The following is a 16734-nucleotide window of genomic DNA, read 5'->3' on the forward strand; positions in this document are numbered from 1 at the left end:
ATTACATTCTTTCTTCCTCCTGTCCTTCTTTTCGTTTTTGAAAGACATGATTGCCAAAAAGTCTTTGAATCCCCTGAAAAACTATTCTAATTTGTGAAATGGGACGACTTGTTTTTGTTCGAACTCATTACATGAGTGGACTAAACCATCTGCAGGTCTTAGAAGGCGTAGGGCCCCTTAGCTGCAAAATTTTCAGTTGGAACCAAAGTCAAGTTCAGAGTCATGCAGTTATAATGTGGCTAAAAATGGTAAGTTATAAAAGTAATTCCATTTTGAATCTTTTGAACTACCAATATTACCAAAGTGTGCTCTAATGTGTTCCCTCTGTCAGCTACAATGTAGAATAATTATTATATCTGAAAGGGACCTGTCACTTTACATTTAGCGTGTACTTGTGGTACCATTAAAACAGCTTAATATGCACAGCAAATGTGCAGCTACATAATTTGCAGTTATGTTACATGTATAACACAAACCACAGAATTAAACACTAAATTTAGATTCTGCAGTCTGAATTTCTTCTCACTCTCTGTTCCTGAATGTTGTTACCACACAGACATCACAGATATTTTATGTGCATCTCTACAAACCAGTGGCACATGTTAGTCACCACTTCCCTTCTGCATTTGGTTTTACCTTCTCATCAACAAATCAAAACCCCAGAGCCAGAAGGACCACTGACCGCCAGACTGCAAAAACAGTGGAGAGACCACATTTTACATTATGATACACTTATATTTACTAGTTGCTTTGCAGATTAAGATTTTACATACTGCGTGGAATATTGTTATATGTAAACTATCAGCTGTAAAACACTAAAACACAACTTAGATATTACAGTTGTTCTGGATTGCTTAAACACATTTCTTGAAACTCTGCCTCCATTTCCCAAAACTCTTGACATAAATCCAAAACTGCAAACACAAGTCCAGAAACTTCCAACTTCCAGGTCAAATCTAAACTCTCCACTGAAAACCTTGTACTCTTGCCAAAAAACCAAACTTTGCCTTCAGACATAACACAAAAGCCCTCAAGAACTCATACAGTACAACATAGTCTTTCACACTGGTGAGATCAATTCAAAACACTACTATGAGTAATGTTGCTTATGGTGCCCCACAAAAACCTCTTTACATGATGAACACAATAAAAGACACAACAAATATTTACATTTGTACATTTTTGTTCCTCAAAATACCGTGACAGTCAAATAAATAAATACATTCTGCCACAACATACTGTCTCTGGTCTGGAACAGGCCAAAGAATTTCATCCACATCACAGGCTACATTAGCCCTAGCCAGGTTGTGGGGGAAAAAACCCTTTGCTTGTCTTATCCACACCTGACAAGCCCCAACTGAAATGTCTAAACAGGCCCCGTCCATGGCCTGGGGGAGGTGAACATGGAAGTAAGGGTTTCAGTCATAAACCTCCCACCAGGACATGGACGACAAGAGTGCCATGAATTTTATCTGACGCTGCTTGTCTCCTTGGCCATTCCCTTTTTCCACCTCCTCCTCCTCTTCTTCATCCACCTCTCTGGTTTCCTCGTCCTCTTCCGCGAAGTCTGTCTTGCTCCATTGTTCCAAAACTACAGGAACTGAACTGACCCAAGGACCTTTTACCTATCTCTTGAAGATTCTGATTGGTGTGTGAACAATTTTGACTCTTAGTGTTCCCACCTTGATAATTGTGTGCTAACTGGGTTCAAGCTGTGCTGACTTGAGTGAATAATGTGTGAATAGATTTTTTTTCTCTTTCTAAATGAGCACCTGGTGTAGGTAGTGATATAAAGGATTTATGTGTAATTTCAAGCATTTATAGTTTAGGGAAATTAGTCTGTTTTTTCGGCATTATGGTTTTGTAATTTAGCTCATAAGCCTGGTAGTAGCGTGTAAGCAATCACAAAAACTGTAATGCATCCATTTCAATGATCCAGAAATTTAATTTTGCTTCCCTATTTTCTGTTGACTTGAATGGGGAAGTGGTTTCAGATTTTTGGACCCCTATGTATATTTAGTAATATAACAGGAGCTCTCTCTGTAACCACTACTTTTGTTTTTTTTAATAGTTGAAGCTGCATTAATGAAGTGTTTTGGCCAGTAAATGGAACAGAACAAGCAGTAAACACAACATTATCACACTGTCACTTTGTAAAGGTTGTTGTGACTCACATGTTTGCAAACTGTTTCCTAGTTACACATCCAGCAGACATTAGCATTCATTTTGCTTTTAGCTGTGTATTAGTCTCCACCAACAGAAAAATATCTGTCTGATCTGTTCACCAGCTAAATGCTAACTTTGTCTGTCTTTCAAATCTTGCATCCTTCTCTAAAATACTTAGAAAAAGTTATGTCTCAGCAGCTTTCAGCTCACTTAGCTGATAATATTCTTTTTGAACCTTTTCAGTCTGCCTTTAGAACTTTTCACTCCACTGAAACAGCACTTGCTAAAGTAGTAAATGATCTTCTGCTCTCTCTGGATTCAGATTCAACCTCTCTGCTCCTCTTACTTGAACTTAGTGCAGTCTTTGATACTATAGACCACTGTATACTCATGGACCGACTGGAAAATAGATTTGGGAATCTCTGGCCTGGCCCTCAGCTGGTTAAAACCCTACTTATCTCAGTGTGTCTCTTGTAATAACGTCATATTAGCCTTCTCTGATGTGAAATATGGAGTACCTGAGGGTTCTGTTTTTGGCCCCCTGCTTTTCTCTCTTTATATTTCTCCTCTTGGCCAAATTATTCTGAGTCATGGAATTAATTTTCACTGCTACGCTGATGATACCCAGCCTGTATGTGCCTATAAAGGCTGACAATGCCTCTCAAATTAGGGAACTAGAGGTCTGTTTGTCTTCTGTGAAAAGCTGGATGTCTGGAAACGTCCTGCTTCTTAACTCAGACAAAACTGAAATGCTGGTTACTGGCCCAGTGTGATACAGACACCAATTTGATCAACTATATCCCTGGACAACAACATACTCAAAGTATGACAGCCAAGACTCTGGGTGTCACACTTAATCCTGCTCTCTCTTTTGATTAACAAATTAAAGACATTACAAAGACCGCCTTTTTTCACCTACGCAATGTAGATAGAATTCAGTCTTTTCTTTCCATGGCTGAAATTCTAGTTCATGCTTTTGTTTCCTCTAGACTACTGTAATCTCAGAGTACAGGGCTTCTGTCTGTCCCCAGAGTTAAAGAAATCAGCAGGCTGCAGGGCCATTTTCCTATCGGACCACTTCTTCTGGAACAACCTCCCTATTGATATTAGACAGGCTGACTGAGGCTGAGGCCTTTAAATCCAAACTAAAAAGTCATCTTTATGCCTTAACTTTCAGTTAGCACTTTATTCTGTTTCTTTTTCAGTATTCACTGGTTACCACTTGCAATGCATCAGTTAAGCTTAGTAGTTAGTAAATGTTGGCTATGTTGTCCTGCCAACGAGATTACTGTAAACTGTCTTAAAATCGCTGCATCACTCTAACTGTGTGTTTCTTCCCTCAAGAACGAAGCCGAGACTTCCCCTGAGTCTTCAGGCTCTGCCTCCTCCACGGAAGACATATTGGTATTGCCTCTAGTATTACTGCTGCTATTGTAATTACTACTTTCATTGTCATTGCTATTACTACATGGAATATGCTATGTTCTCCTGTCCCTATTCGTCTCACCCCCCCCCCTGTCTCACCCCTTCTCTCTCTCTCTCTCTCTCTCTTTCTCAATCTAACCAGTCGATGGCCGCCCACCCTGAGTCTGGTTCTGCTTGAGGTTTCTGCCTCTTTAAAGGAAGTTTTTCCTCACCACTGTCACTGAGTGCTGCTCATGGTGGGAACTGTTGGGTTTCTCTCTGTAAATATTATAATATAAAGAGTACGGTCTAGACCTGCTCTGTAGGTACAGTGCCTTGAGATAACTTCTGTTGTGAATTGGTGCTATATAAATAAAATTGACTTGACTTGCTGTTCGGTACTGGTTGTTACAGTTGTCTGCTGCTGCTGGAATCAAGACTGAGGGGTGTGGTGAGAGGGAACCATGAAACAACAAAATTAAAGATGCTAAAAGGCATAGTAGAGCTCAGGGCTGCAGAACCTGCATCATGATGCGATGTAGGCTTCATTTTATGTGCATATGCGGGACAATCATCTGCGCCACATTGTCACCAACTGGGTTCATTCTGACCAGAGGCAGTCCTGGTAGAGCAGCAAAGTTAGCTGATAATTCACTTTGGGTTTGTCACTATGAGCAACACCTTTCACATTACACACTGTCATGTGAGCTTCTGGTTATAATTTTAGAAAATGGGCACAGCTTTAAGTACATCTTGCTGCTAATAATACTTTTTTACATATCTAAGTAAAACTGAATGAAAGGTTTGCTAAATGGAATATTTTTATATTTTATACATTTTATACATTTTTTACTTTTTTTTTTTTTTTTTTTTTACATTTTATACATTAAGAATCTGAATAATTCTTACACCACTGACTTAAGTGTTCAAATGTTGCTTTTTTATTTTTTACTGAACCCCACAGGAGTCTTTAACTTTTACTCAAGCACCATCTGTCAGTATCAACAGTACATTTTCTCTCATCAGGTAAAAAATTCTCTGTTTCTGCAATCCCAACCACAAGGAGGATGTGCTCACATTTCGAAGGAAATATGACACATCACACAAGCACACACGCACATCTGCCACATGCACCAAACACAGTGAAATCCAAACTGTGATCAAGGACAGTTTCATTTAGCTCTGCTCTCTGATCCACCATGATGCTGTATGTGATTATTCCACTGTGTGCTCTGCTCACTTTCACCCAACAGGTAAGAAAACACTGGAAATATATAAATATAAATATAGTGATTATTATCCTTTTTAAAGATGACTTACAGCTCTATAAATTTCATTGCAAAGTACTGAACACTGCCCATGTCAAATGTAAATATATTTACATATGGTATTTAGTTTCTCTTTTTACCAGGCCATGTTTAATATTCTTGATTTCAGGTAACTTCAGGTGGTTCGTGTGTGTGTGACTTGACTAATTCAGAGCAGCCATTCCCTCATGACAAACTCAGCACAGTGGAGGACAATGCATCAAAATGCAACAGTAAAATCACCCGCCAGAAGGTAACTAGTCATGTTATTTTCTAAAGTAAAGAACTGATCCTCCCTCCTCAGCTGTAAAATTGTCTCAGCCTAGACTCTTGTATAAATCATGCTAATGGAGCCCAGAGTGATGTGCAATCAAAGGGTCTACCTGTTCTCCCTGCAGACTCTGGAACTGGAGAGTCTGCTGCTGGGTTTGGACCGACGTCTGTCCCAGCTGGAGGAAGATGTATCAGTTTTGGAGAAAGAGGATGATGGAGAACTTTATGGAGTTCTCAGCCTGCAGGTGATAGAGAATGAAATGAAAGATATCAAACAGCTCATCGACAAGCTCAACAGCACCACCCTCGGACACCAGCACCTCACCACTGAAACCACTCAACAGGTAGATTCACACACATGCTGCTCAGCACTGATATTACTCTCAAATCAGCATCTGTGTGAAATGAACATCTGATCATTTTATCTTTAAGGAGCACTTAGTCTTTTACTGTGCTGTCCCACAGAATGAATGTAAATCTGTAGTCATGACTTCAAAGATTTCTCACTTTTAAAGTCTGTGCCTATTACAGTTTTACTATCAGACTACCAGCCTTATGGAGTAGAAGACACTTTCTGCTGTCGGTGTTACAGTTCCTCTGTATTTTTAATCAAAGCTGCCATAATGAGCATTTATGTATTAGCAATCGATTTAATGTGTAATTCAATTCAGTTCAATTCAGTTTTGTTCATATAGCTATACGAACAGCAATCAGTGACAGTGGACACCTAGGTGACCTCATCACCTCGGTGCTTGACTGGGGTGTAGAGAGTAATGTACAATAAAAAAGAAGTAAAAAATGAAAGAAATACAAAAAAGAAAAAGAGACAATACCATGTTCCGTGGAGGTGCAGGCTGAGATCGGGAGTGGCTATCTGCAGGGGTGAGGTGGGCAGCGACGGGCAGGTGGACAGAGCCTGAGGAGGCTGGATGGGGGGGGGACTCGGGGATGGGGGGGGTACTGCGGGAGTATGGGGTAACAAGGTCGCTGATGCGAGCCATCCAGTCCTTGTACAACCAAAGTGAGAGCTGTGTACGCATTCTTGGCACAAAGTCAAACACATTTCCAGTGGGTGTTGGACTGCACCAAGGCTGTCCCTTGTCTCCGGTCCTGTTCGTGGTATTCATGGACAGGATCTCAAGGCACAGCCAAGGTGAGAAGGGAGGGATGGAGCGTGAGATTGGCAGGCGGATCAGTGCGGCGTCAGCAGTAATGTGGTCACTGTGCCACTGTGTGATGAAGAGGGATTTAGAATTTACCAGTCGACTCTCACGACTCTCACCTATGGTCACGAGATCTGGGTAGTGATCCTGCTCCTTCATGTCGAAAGGAGCCAGTTGAGGTGGTTCGAACATCTGGTTAGGATGCCTCCTAGGAGACTCCCTTTGGAGATCTTCCGGGCACGCCCAACTGGGAGGAGACCCTGGGCTAGAACCAGGATGCGTTGGAGAGATTATGTGTCTCTTCTGCCCTGTGAACGCCTTGGAATCCCCCAGGAGGAGCTGGAAAACGTTGCCGGGGAGAGAAATGTCTGGAATGCCCTGCTTAGCCTGTTGCCACCGCGACCCGATTTCGGAATAAGCGGGAGAAACTGAACTGAACTGAAATAATTTCTAAATATAACAGCAGGTGTTGAGCGGGGTTGTAGGAGCAGCAGGAGGCACCATCAAGGTACATAAAACATTGTCTGCTGTTTGGTGGTGAGGTTTGGAAAATGACAGGTCAAATACCTGAATAATATTCTTTCCTCATCAGTGTAAAAGCCAGTCCAGTTTCTCTGATGACAGCCTTTTATATCTGTAGACAAACATCATTGTGATATCTGCTGTGCTGTTGTCTTTTAGCTGGAGGACCTGAAAGCAGAGATGCAGGAGCTGGAGAAGTATGACACCATGCAGGTGGTGAAGAGTCAACAAGCCAACCAGAATCTGAAGAGAGATCTGGACCAGTGCAGGAATGGACCTCATTCCACCATCCAACCCCCTCAACATGGTGAGTCTCAAAACCACACTCAGAGGCAATAACACATTTTACCAGTCATGTGGTGTACTGATACATTCAGGTTGTGATAACTTACTAACTTTTGTATGACATGATGGACAGAAATTGCAGATGTGAGCTTTGGACTCCTTAATTCGGCCTTTGATGTGGTCGGTCATGGGTACCTGTTCAAGGCTTAACAAACATTTCTGCAGCCAACAGAATCTGATTCAGGCTTCCTGGTTTCATTTGTGTTCATGAGTTGCTTGATATATCACATCAGATACATCCAGACCTTGACCTCCTGCATAATCACACCCATGAAGTGGCATTTCAAATGATGTCACTCACAGCTGTGAGAGACCGTCTTCATTGAACTGATGTATGGTATAAATGAATTGGAAACTGTGGGAAGCCATCAGCACCAATCACTACATTTAGGAAATAATTAACCACTGGATGTCTCCCTCAACCAGCTGTATTTATTTAGTATCTTCACTTTGCTCTTTCTCTCTGATTCTCCTCACATTCCTCTGTCAGGTTACTGTCCACATGGTCAGTTTCTGAACATCAGTGGACCCAGGGTGTACACAGCAGGAGAATATCCTGACTCCTACATGTACGGAGCCTGGGGTCGGGATCCCAAACCAGAAGCAGGGAAGGAGAGCTGGTATTGGCTGGTACCGATGACCTCCAGCAACAGATACTGCAACTACGTCCGTCTGTACTCCAGCCTGAGCTCTCTCATTGTTGGAGTGAGCGTCCCAGGTAAACAACTGTTAAGTTCAGGTTGTTATGTCAGTAAATGTGCCACCTTTCACTTCAGGTTAGGAGCACATAGTAAAGCCTCACTGGTAATTACTTTGAAATTCAACTAACTGACCCTGGACATTTCCAGTGATTACAGAATTCAGATTTGCAGTGTGACTTGTGTTACTGATTGTTTATGGATGTAATGTGAGTGTTCATTGTGATGGAGGAACATGTCACCCAGTGCAACAGTGTGGCTTATTGATGTGTTTGTAATATTTTTTTTGACAACAATGGAGCTTTATGGCTTTTTTAGGGAGTGATACAAAGATAACACTTGTTAATAGGATCAATTTATTTTTGTTTTTTGTCTTTAAATGACATTTGTTGACTTTTCTTTTCACAGAGTAAGGCACCCATTACCTTCTTTAATGTTAATACATCATACCAGTACTTACACGACTACTCTTTCTCCTTTTTCTTCCAGGTAATGTTCAGATCCACTCCTCTAACCCAACCACCAACACCATCCAGGGTCCAAATGTTGTTCTGTATGGAGGAGCCTTATACTACAACTGCTACAACCAAGATGCTGTTTGTCGATTCAACCTCACCGCTAAAAGTATTACCACCTTACAACTACCCAAAGGCACCAGGTTTGCAGCTCAACTTAAGTCCAAATTTTATTGACTACAGACAAAATACCTTTTTTACATTGGGATGTGGGGGGTTTTATTGGCAGAGGGAGCATTGGGAGGCTCTTGCCACTGGGGGGTACTGTTGCCATGGGGGGATGTGCTTGGTCTGCCACAATGTTTAGGTGGGTGGTATGTGTCAAAGTAACATCCAGATGAATGAAGGAGCCAAGGTTTCCCAGCAGAACATTGTACTGTAACCAGATGATCAATGTTATTCACTTCACCTGTCAGTGGTTTTAATGTTGGAGCTGATCAGTGTATGTGTGTGTTTGTGTATTTAACATTCACCCACCCAACAACATCACTTCTGTTGTCTGTTTTGGCAGATTTAACTCAAAGGGAAACTTCTGCCACCTTGATGAATGCTACCCATTTACTGACTTGGACCTGGCGACAGATGAGTCTGGCGTCTGGGTGGTCTACACCACCAACCAGGACTTTGGCAACCTGGTGCTATCCAAGGTGGAGATGGGTGAATCAATGACTCTCAGCCAAACCTGGCACACCTCAGTCTACAAACAGGGGGTGACCAACACCTTCATGGCCTGCGGCGTGCTCTACGCGACACGATACGTCAGCAAACAGGTGGAGGAGATCTTCTATTCGTTTGACACTGTGACAAGGGAGGAGAAGTTCAACGTTGGCATCTTCATCAACAAGATGAAGCCCAACATTTATGCACTGAACTACAGTCCCGTGGACCAGATGCTACATGCTTACTGTGACTCCTATATGGTCTCCTATAAGGTTTTGTTTGGGTGAATGAATAATCCTGCCATTTTCTATAAACGCCTGTTTTTGAATCATCGATCTGTAATAGTGACAAACACAAACAAACAAACAAACAAAAAAAACTCATAAAAAAGGCTTTGGGGTGTGTGTGTGGGGTGGTGGAATAATCTGTACTATACATGGTATACATGGTAAATTTATATGCTAAATTCACCATAATGTACATTTACATCCTACTGCTTTCATCAGTACAAAAACAGTCATGTCACACTCACACCTGAGGGTAAAAGGCAAAAACAGCACAAAATAATTATTGGACTGAGGGGAAAAAAGATCAGTTTCCAGCCACTGGGAGTCTCTCCACCTTCCTCCTGTAGGCATATTTAGATTAAATAATGATAATAATTCATTTTATTTATAAAGCATTTACATTTGAAGGCAAATCTCAAAGTGCTACACAACAGACAGTAGATTAAAAACAAATTAAAAATGGGCATAAAACATAAAAGTAGCATTCCATTTAGTATGCTTTCCTGAACAGAAAAGTCTTTAGCTGTTGGGCCCTCAGGTTTTCAGGCAGGGCGTTCCAGAGTCGTGGAGCAGATTCTGTGAAGGCTCGATCCCCCATTGTATGAAGTTCAGTGTGTCTCCACAAGATGGCACAACCTTCACAAAAACAGATCTATATGTGTCGGATAGCGCTCAGTACACAGCAGAGTTATGACTCATTGTTTAGTCCAGTAAATTTCCCAGACCTGCAGCAGTTGCTGGAACTTCAGCGATGTTTGCAGCCTGTCTAGTTCTCAATCAGGTATTTTTAGGTATGGTGTAGAAACTGTACTTTAAACATCCCACACACCCAGAAACAACTGGGTACTTTGATATCAGTTTTCAGTCTTGGAAGACATCTACAAACCTTCAGAAAAATATTGTGTCATCCTGGAAAAATAATTTTAATTAATCAAATTTCTTGTCTTTTCTTTTTGCTGAAAGAATAACTGTCAGATGAAGATGAAATTATAATGTCAGGAGTGAGAGTGTGCTGGATATTGGAGAGGTCTGAGGTCTGTGATCCCCTGTCAGTGAGTTGCTCTGAGCAGGACCAAACACAGGTGAACATAATCCTCTTCAGCAAGTGTGTGTGTTTTGTTGAGGCAGGGCATCCTGGCAGCCTGATGAGCCATTATACAGGAACAATGAGGTACGTTCTTATTTCTCCTTGATGGGTTGGTACGACTGCCGCTATGTCCACACAAAACCTCTTAGAAAAACTTCCATCAAATCTCTGTTTTATGGTAAGGAATAACCAATAAAATAAATAAAAAATGAAGAGTAATGAAAACTGATCGCAGAAGTGTAATCAGTGTGTGTTATGGTGCATCATGAGCTCATATCAGAGGACAGGTGGATCTCTGCTTAGACAGTGCAGGAGGTAAGAGCTCTGGATGAAGTGAATTCAGTCCTTAAACTGTTCCCCAGACCTTCTCCACAAACAGATTTAACATTTCTAAGACAAACACAGGGTAAACATTAGACTTCAAGGCTCAGCAGTGGGCAGAGACAGCTAGTTGGGGTTAGGGATAAAGTTAGGCTCAGGTTCAGGTTCAAGGTGGCACTGCATTCACTTCATCATCAAACAGGAATCACATAACAGTCTGGTGACAGAGAAGGACCAGGCAGTTTTCTGTCTGCAGGCAGCAAACACTACAATTACACTACAACTCAAACAAAACCATGTTTTCTTTCAGAATGCAGAAACTTGTTTGTCCTGCAGGGGAGCTGCAGCAGGTAGAGAGGACTTTATGTTCATGTCCACCACTACCTAAGGTAACACGTTGGTCATCTAGACTGTGTTTTAATGCAGCTCACACTATAGCTGTTTTCATTTACGTATCTGTCTGTTTCTGTTGTTGGACTACTGAACAAGAAAGTGATTTAACTGCAACTCAAAAGTCAAAATGTCATTTCAAAGCTGTTGCACTGTGGTGGTACACAGCCATTTCACTGTATTTCTTTCATGAATAATGTAAACTGCTGTCATCTTGTAGCTTATGGAGGTAAATGCACACAAAAAACTTTTAAAAACATGGTGCTTAACATGGGGTGAGAAATGTTTTCTTCTGTGACATCTGACAATATCAGTCCCCCCAGTGATTTCAGTAGATGGTGAACCTCCACCTTGGACTAACCGGCGACTGAGTCCATCCAACAATGATGATGTTGTGGCAGGTACTGATTTGTTTTTTTGATCAAAGTCAGTTGTAGATTATGTTGAATGGAACACACAGGTTCCCTTATCTGCACACTTTTGAGCCCAGGTTTCTAGAACACCTTGTTATATCATAAAGCAGAATTTCACCAAGGTTCACCACACTCTCAAACACAGCCTCTAGTTACCAATCCCAGACAGAAGACATTCACATTTCTGACCTGGAATATTTCACTTCTTCAGACATGGAAAGAAGGGACAGAGGAGTACCACAGGTAAGAATTCTGAATTTGAACATGAAAACTTCTTTTTGACTTTTTATAAAACTAAAAGCTTTTCATTTTTAGACAGACTATGAAACACATTTCTGCAATTTTTTATCCTCCCAATCTGCAGCCAGTCCAGACCCACTGTGCTCCGCCTGTTTTTGGATTGTGGCGTGCACCAGTGTTTCCACCTGCAAACAGCAAAGACAGAACACAAACGGGACAGGGTCATGATGTGGAGGAAAGGGCTCCCAGATCGCTTGTGCACCCTCTTCATGCAGCTCTTCTCTCAACTCAGGATAAGATCAAGAAGCTGACTAATGAGAATGACTCTCTGAGGAGGGAGAATGCCAGGCTGACTCTGAAGGAGCTCGGTTCTCCTGAGGATATGCAAGAACTGAGTAGACTTTACACCCAGGCTAAGACGGAGAAGGAAGAAATGGAGACCAGGATGAAGAAGATGGAAGAGGCCTTCCAAAGGGAGAGGAAAACCTGGGAAGAAGTGAGCAGACAACAGCTGGGAGAAAGACTGGGAGATAGAAGTAGTTTGAGGATGAAACTGTTGGTTGCTCAGACACACATCAACCAGATGGAAGAAGAGGTAAGAGAATCCAGGAAAGGAATTCAAGAAGGAAGAGGACAACTGGAGACAGAGATCACCTCTCTGAGAAAGGAGAATGCTGTCATGGAAGATCATTGGAGAGAGGTGATCAGAGACACAGAGGAGGATGCTACAACAAAACTGAAGGTATCAGAAGAAAAGTGGCAGAGGAGAGTGAGCCAGTTGGAGGAGGAGATACAGGAGAAACGAAGCTTTGTCTCCAGTTTGATTGACAAAATGCTGGCTCTCAGAGAAGAGCACAGACACACCGTGACCCTGTTGAGCCAGAGTGAGAAGAAATGGGAGAGGAAATGTAACGTTCTGGAGGAGAGCTTGAGGAAGGAGCTGGCTGAAAAGGAGGAGAGCTGGCAGAAAAGAGTGCAGGAGATGGAGAGAAAGAGCGAGATGCAGATGTGGCTCCAAACAGAAGAAGAGTGGAGACAGAAGACAAGTGCACTGGAGGAGGAGATCACACAGCTGATCAAAGAGAACACTCAGCTTCAGGTAAATTGTTTCTACTGACTTTTTCATTTTGGATTGAACAACCAGTGGAATATTTAAAGGAAATATATTTGTCTGTCGAGTCAGATTATCTTGTTCACATGTTGTAACCTGTTTATTGAACACATTTAGAGTTTACATTAAAAAAAACAAACCTGTACTTTAAAGTGCCCTGACTGTAGTAAAGCTGTTAATTCTGAACACTGTTCTATGAACAAAACCCAGAGTATTGGCGGTCATTTGAACAAACAACAATTGTTTTTCTGTTAGGTCTCATCTTTAAATCAAAATTAGTAGCAGATGAAAATGAATACATATCTTTCTGTGTTTTCAGAAGCTCGCAGGTAAGAAGAAGAAGAAGAAGAGAAGGCAGTGGTGGTGGAGACACTGCAGGTTAAGAAGGATACAGCGAAGCACAGGTAGTATGTTGGGGGAGACAACTATCCCTCCAACTCAGGCCACAGAGGAGTAAACCCAACCAGTCCAGGCAGACGGGCGCACACCCACTATGGAATGAGCCCTACGTGAAAAGTTTCCTGAGATAACTTCTGCTATGATTTGGTGCTATATCAATAAAACTGAGTTGACATGAATGAAGAAACACTGTCTTTGGTCTCTGATTAACTTCATGTATTTATTCTGGGCCCTGGAAACTCCACAAATGAGAAACATGATAGAATCTGCTTCATTAGTCCTTCCTCCATCAGCCCGTTATACTAAATTGAAATGAAGACAAGGTCATAGTTAGCTTCTTCTCTGAATAAACAGTTTGCAAGTATCTCAGACACTGAGACACTACAATCTTCACCACTGGACAGTCTGTTGTCAAAGGATGCACTGACCCCTGGGAGTTATTAGAAAAGCCAGTAAAGAATAATAAATCACACTTCATTCAAAAAAACTTCTATCATTGTTATTTGTATAGCTATGGTGACTAATACTGTTATAGATCAGTATTTTTTCATTTTGAGGACTAATTGCTTTGGGCTTTGGGTTTTGACATATTTTGACACATACTGCCTCCATCACGAGACAGTGGAGTGAATAGACATGCAATAGAATTAATTTGTGTCATTAGCTCTACAGCCAGGCAGAAATACTGTAGAAGTGACAGAAGAGAGAGAGAGACGAAGAAAGACTACAAAAGATATTGTTAGTAACATGTACGTAATCTGTCCAATGTTATGTGAAGCTAAATGCTACATCCATGATCAAACTCTTTTAAAGGGAGACCTGGCCAAGGTAGTAGCCATACAAAATAAACTACATAAAACACGTACATGATACACAAATGAACAATAAAATAAAATGACAGCTATTCAAGCACAGTGGCCTCTCAAGAAAAACAATTACATTCCTCCCTCACTGACATTCTTTATGATACTCTTAAAATCATTAACGGTAGTGAATGTTTTTAGTTTAAGAGCTTTTTGGCGATTATTCCATGACCGTGGTGGGTGGTAGGAAAACACTGTTTTGCCAAAGTCTGTCAAAATCCTGGGGACATGCAGATGGTAACTACTAGAGCTGACAGAGAGAAGGATACTGAGGTATTCTGGGAGTTTAACCAGCAGAGCTTTATAGATGAACATATACCAGTGCTGTTGTCTACAAATAGTTAATGATGTCCAGCCAACTAAATCATAGCGAATGCAGTGGTGAGTGAGAGATTTTGCATTTGAAATGAAATGTAGAGAAGCATGATACACTGAATCAACGCTCCTTAAAGTGGAGGAGGCTGCACGCATTTATTGTATATCACCATAATCAGTCAGACACAAAGTAGGTTTCCACAAGTTTTTTTCTTTGCAGAGAATGTGAAACATGATTTATTTCTGAAATAAAAGCCAATCTTCATTTTGAGTTTCTTAACTAGATTAGAAATATGTAAATTAAATGAAAGCTTATAAAAAACACTGGTCACAAAAAGAATCTGCTGAGGTGAACCATGGCTCTCAAAAAGATCTCAGAGGACTTCATCAGTCAGTCTGTAAATGGAGACAATTTAGTTGTGTGGCTGCTCTCCTCAGAGGTGGGCCCAGCTAAGCTGACTCCCAAGGAACAGCACTGCACTGATCTGTAAAGGCTAAAGCTAAGCTAATCAACTGCTGGCTGTATCAGTCTGGATGAAAATGGGAGATGTATTGATCATCTCACCTGATGAGGAAGGTGAGAGATGAGCTCAGGTAGGATCAAGGCAAGAAAGGCCACGGGTCCAGACGGCATCAGCTCCAGGCTCCTGAAGTCCTGCGCAGACCAGCTGTGTGGGATCGTGGAGCAGCTCTTCAACACAAGCTTGAGGTTAGGGAGAGTCCTACAGCTGTGGAAGACATCCTGTGTGGTACCGGTGCCGAAGACGCAGCACCCCAAGGACTTCAACAGCTACAGGCTGGTGGCGCTGACATCCCACCTGATGAAGACCCTGGAGCGGCTGACTCGCCCATCTATGGCCCTCGGTGAGACAGTCAACGGACCCGCTGCAGTTTGCGTACCAGCCTGGCATCGGGGTGGATGATGCAGTCATCTACCTTCTTCACAGAGCTCTCTCTCACCTAGATAAACCTGGGAGCACTGTGAGAATCATGTTCTTTGATTTCTCCAGTGCTTTCAACACCATACAGCCCACACTCCTGAGGGACAAGCTGGAACTCATGGGGGTGGACCAGCATCTGGCACTCTGGATACTGGATTACCTCATCAACTGACCGCAGTATGTGAGGACACGAGACTGCACGTCTGACATGGTGGTCTGCAGCACGGGGGTCCCACAGGGAATGGTCCTGGCTCCATTCCTCTTCACCCTCTACACTGCAGACTTCCAATACAATTCACCTCACTGCCACCTGCAAAAGTTCTCTGATGACTCTGCAGTCGTCGGCCTCATCACAAATGAGGATGACAGGGAATACAGAGAACTGACGCAGGACTTTGTGGACTGGTGCCTGCGGAACTGCCTCCAGATATCAATGCAGGGCAGACCAAAGAACTGGTAGTGGATTTCCGCAGGAGCAGACACTCCCCCCCAACACCAGTGAACATCCAGGGAAGAGACATTGAGATGGTGACATCTTATAAGTACCTGGGTGTTCAGCTGAACAATAGACTGGACTGGACAGACAACACCACTGCACTTTATAGGGGGCATATATATATATATATATATATATATATAGCCTTATCTTGTTTTTATTTTGCCCTTACTTGTATTTATGTCTTTCTGTCTTTTTCAATCACTTATGCTGCTGCAACAATGTAAATTTCCCCATTGTGGGACTAATAAAGGATTATCTTATCTTATCTTATCTGAAACTGTGTATTCCCCAAAATGTAACTTCATGATAATACAGAACTGATCTCTAACCTGTCAGATGTTAATTGCAGAGTGTTAAACTCTGTTTAGAAGGTTGGTCATGGTTTAAATTATGATATATAAGATTCATACAGAACTACAGGAGAAAATGGCCATGATATTCTATATGTTAGATGAATAGGAGTGACTGTCCAGGTGACATTTCTCACTTTAGAACAGAACATGTTCCAGTCGGTCCAGTTGTTTGTAAAGGAAAGCTTTGACTATGTGTTTAAAGTAGCAGGTTACATCTCTCTGCCTGTCAAAGTGTGCACACATAGGTGTAAAAAAACAGCTGGATTTAAAAAGGAATGTGGGTTTTGTTAATAGAAGGGTCCTTGGTCAGATGGCTGTGGGATAATAAATACAAACATGAAAAACCAACCACAAAATCATACTGGCTTCTGCCTCCCCCAGAGTAAACTACAGAACTACTTTTGTTGTGAGTCACCCTCCTGTTATGTAAATCTGTGTGGTGCTGGCTCAGGTGATGGAGAT

At 41.9% G+C, this 16734-nt stretch overlaps 2 protein-coding genes across 2 annotated transcripts; both read left to right on the top strand.

Moving 5' to 3' along the window:
* Positions 1-4702: 4702 nt before the first annotated feature.
* On the top strand, positions 4703-9424 carry LOC108901954 (olfactomedin-4). Its single transcript, XM_051073635.1, has 7 exons — positions 4703-4823; positions 5008-5130; positions 5276-5494; positions 6995-7142; positions 7671-7898; positions 8368-8536; positions 8905-9424. Exons 1-7 carry the CDS (start codon positions 4770-4772, stop codon positions 9338-9340), a joined length of 1377 nt encoding a protein of 458 aa, XP_050929592.1. The 5' UTR covers positions 4703-4769; the 3' UTR covers positions 9341-9424.
* Positions 9425-11724: 2300 nt separating this feature from the next.
* Positions 11725-13472, top strand: LOC108901960 (early endosome antigen 1). The gene is made up of 3 exons (XM_018703641.1): positions 11725-11794; positions 11916-12890; positions 13222-13472. The coding sequence occupies exons 1-3, from the start codon at positions 11765-11767 to the stop codon at positions 13357-13359; spliced, it is 1143 nt and encodes a 380-aa protein (XP_018559157.1). The 5' UTR covers positions 11725-11764; the 3' UTR covers positions 13360-13472.
* Positions 13473-16734: the final 3262 nt, after the last annotated feature.

The sequence above is a fragment of the Lates calcarifer genome, linkage group LG10, assembly GCF_001640805.2.
Source record: "Lates calcarifer isolate ASB-BC8 linkage group LG10, TLL_Latcal_v3, whole genome shotgun sequence".
Lineage (NCBI taxonomy): Eukaryota > Metazoa > Chordata > Actinopteri > Centropomidae > Lates > Lates calcarifer.

Excerpts from the sequence above, each read along its gene's own strand:
- LOC108901954 (XM_051073635.1), top strand. The coding sequence starts at position 4,770 with ATGATGCTGTATGTGATTATTCCACTGTGTGCTCTGCTCACTTTCACC. Across the intron at positions 5,131-5,275 it reads GTAAAATCACCCGCCAGAAG|ACTCTGGAACTGGAGAGTCT; the intron begins GTAACTAGTCAT and ends TTCTCCCTGCAG. Across the intron at positions 7,899-8,367 it reads TGTTGGAGTGAGCGTCCCAG|GTAATGTTCAGATCCACTCC; the intron begins GTAAACAACTGT and ends TTTTTCTTCCAG.
- LOC108901960 (XM_018703641.1), top strand. The coding sequence starts at position 11,765 with ATGGAAAGAAGGGACAGAGGAGTACCACAG. Across the intron at positions 11,795-11,915 it reads GGGACAGAGGAGTACCACAG|CCAGTCCAGACCCACTGTGC; the intron begins GTAAGAATTCTG and ends CCCAATCTGCAG. Across the intron at positions 12,891-13,221 it reads AAGAGAACACTCAGCTTCAG|AAGCTCGCAGGTAAGAAGAA; the intron begins GTAAATTGTTTC and ends CTGTGTTTTCAG.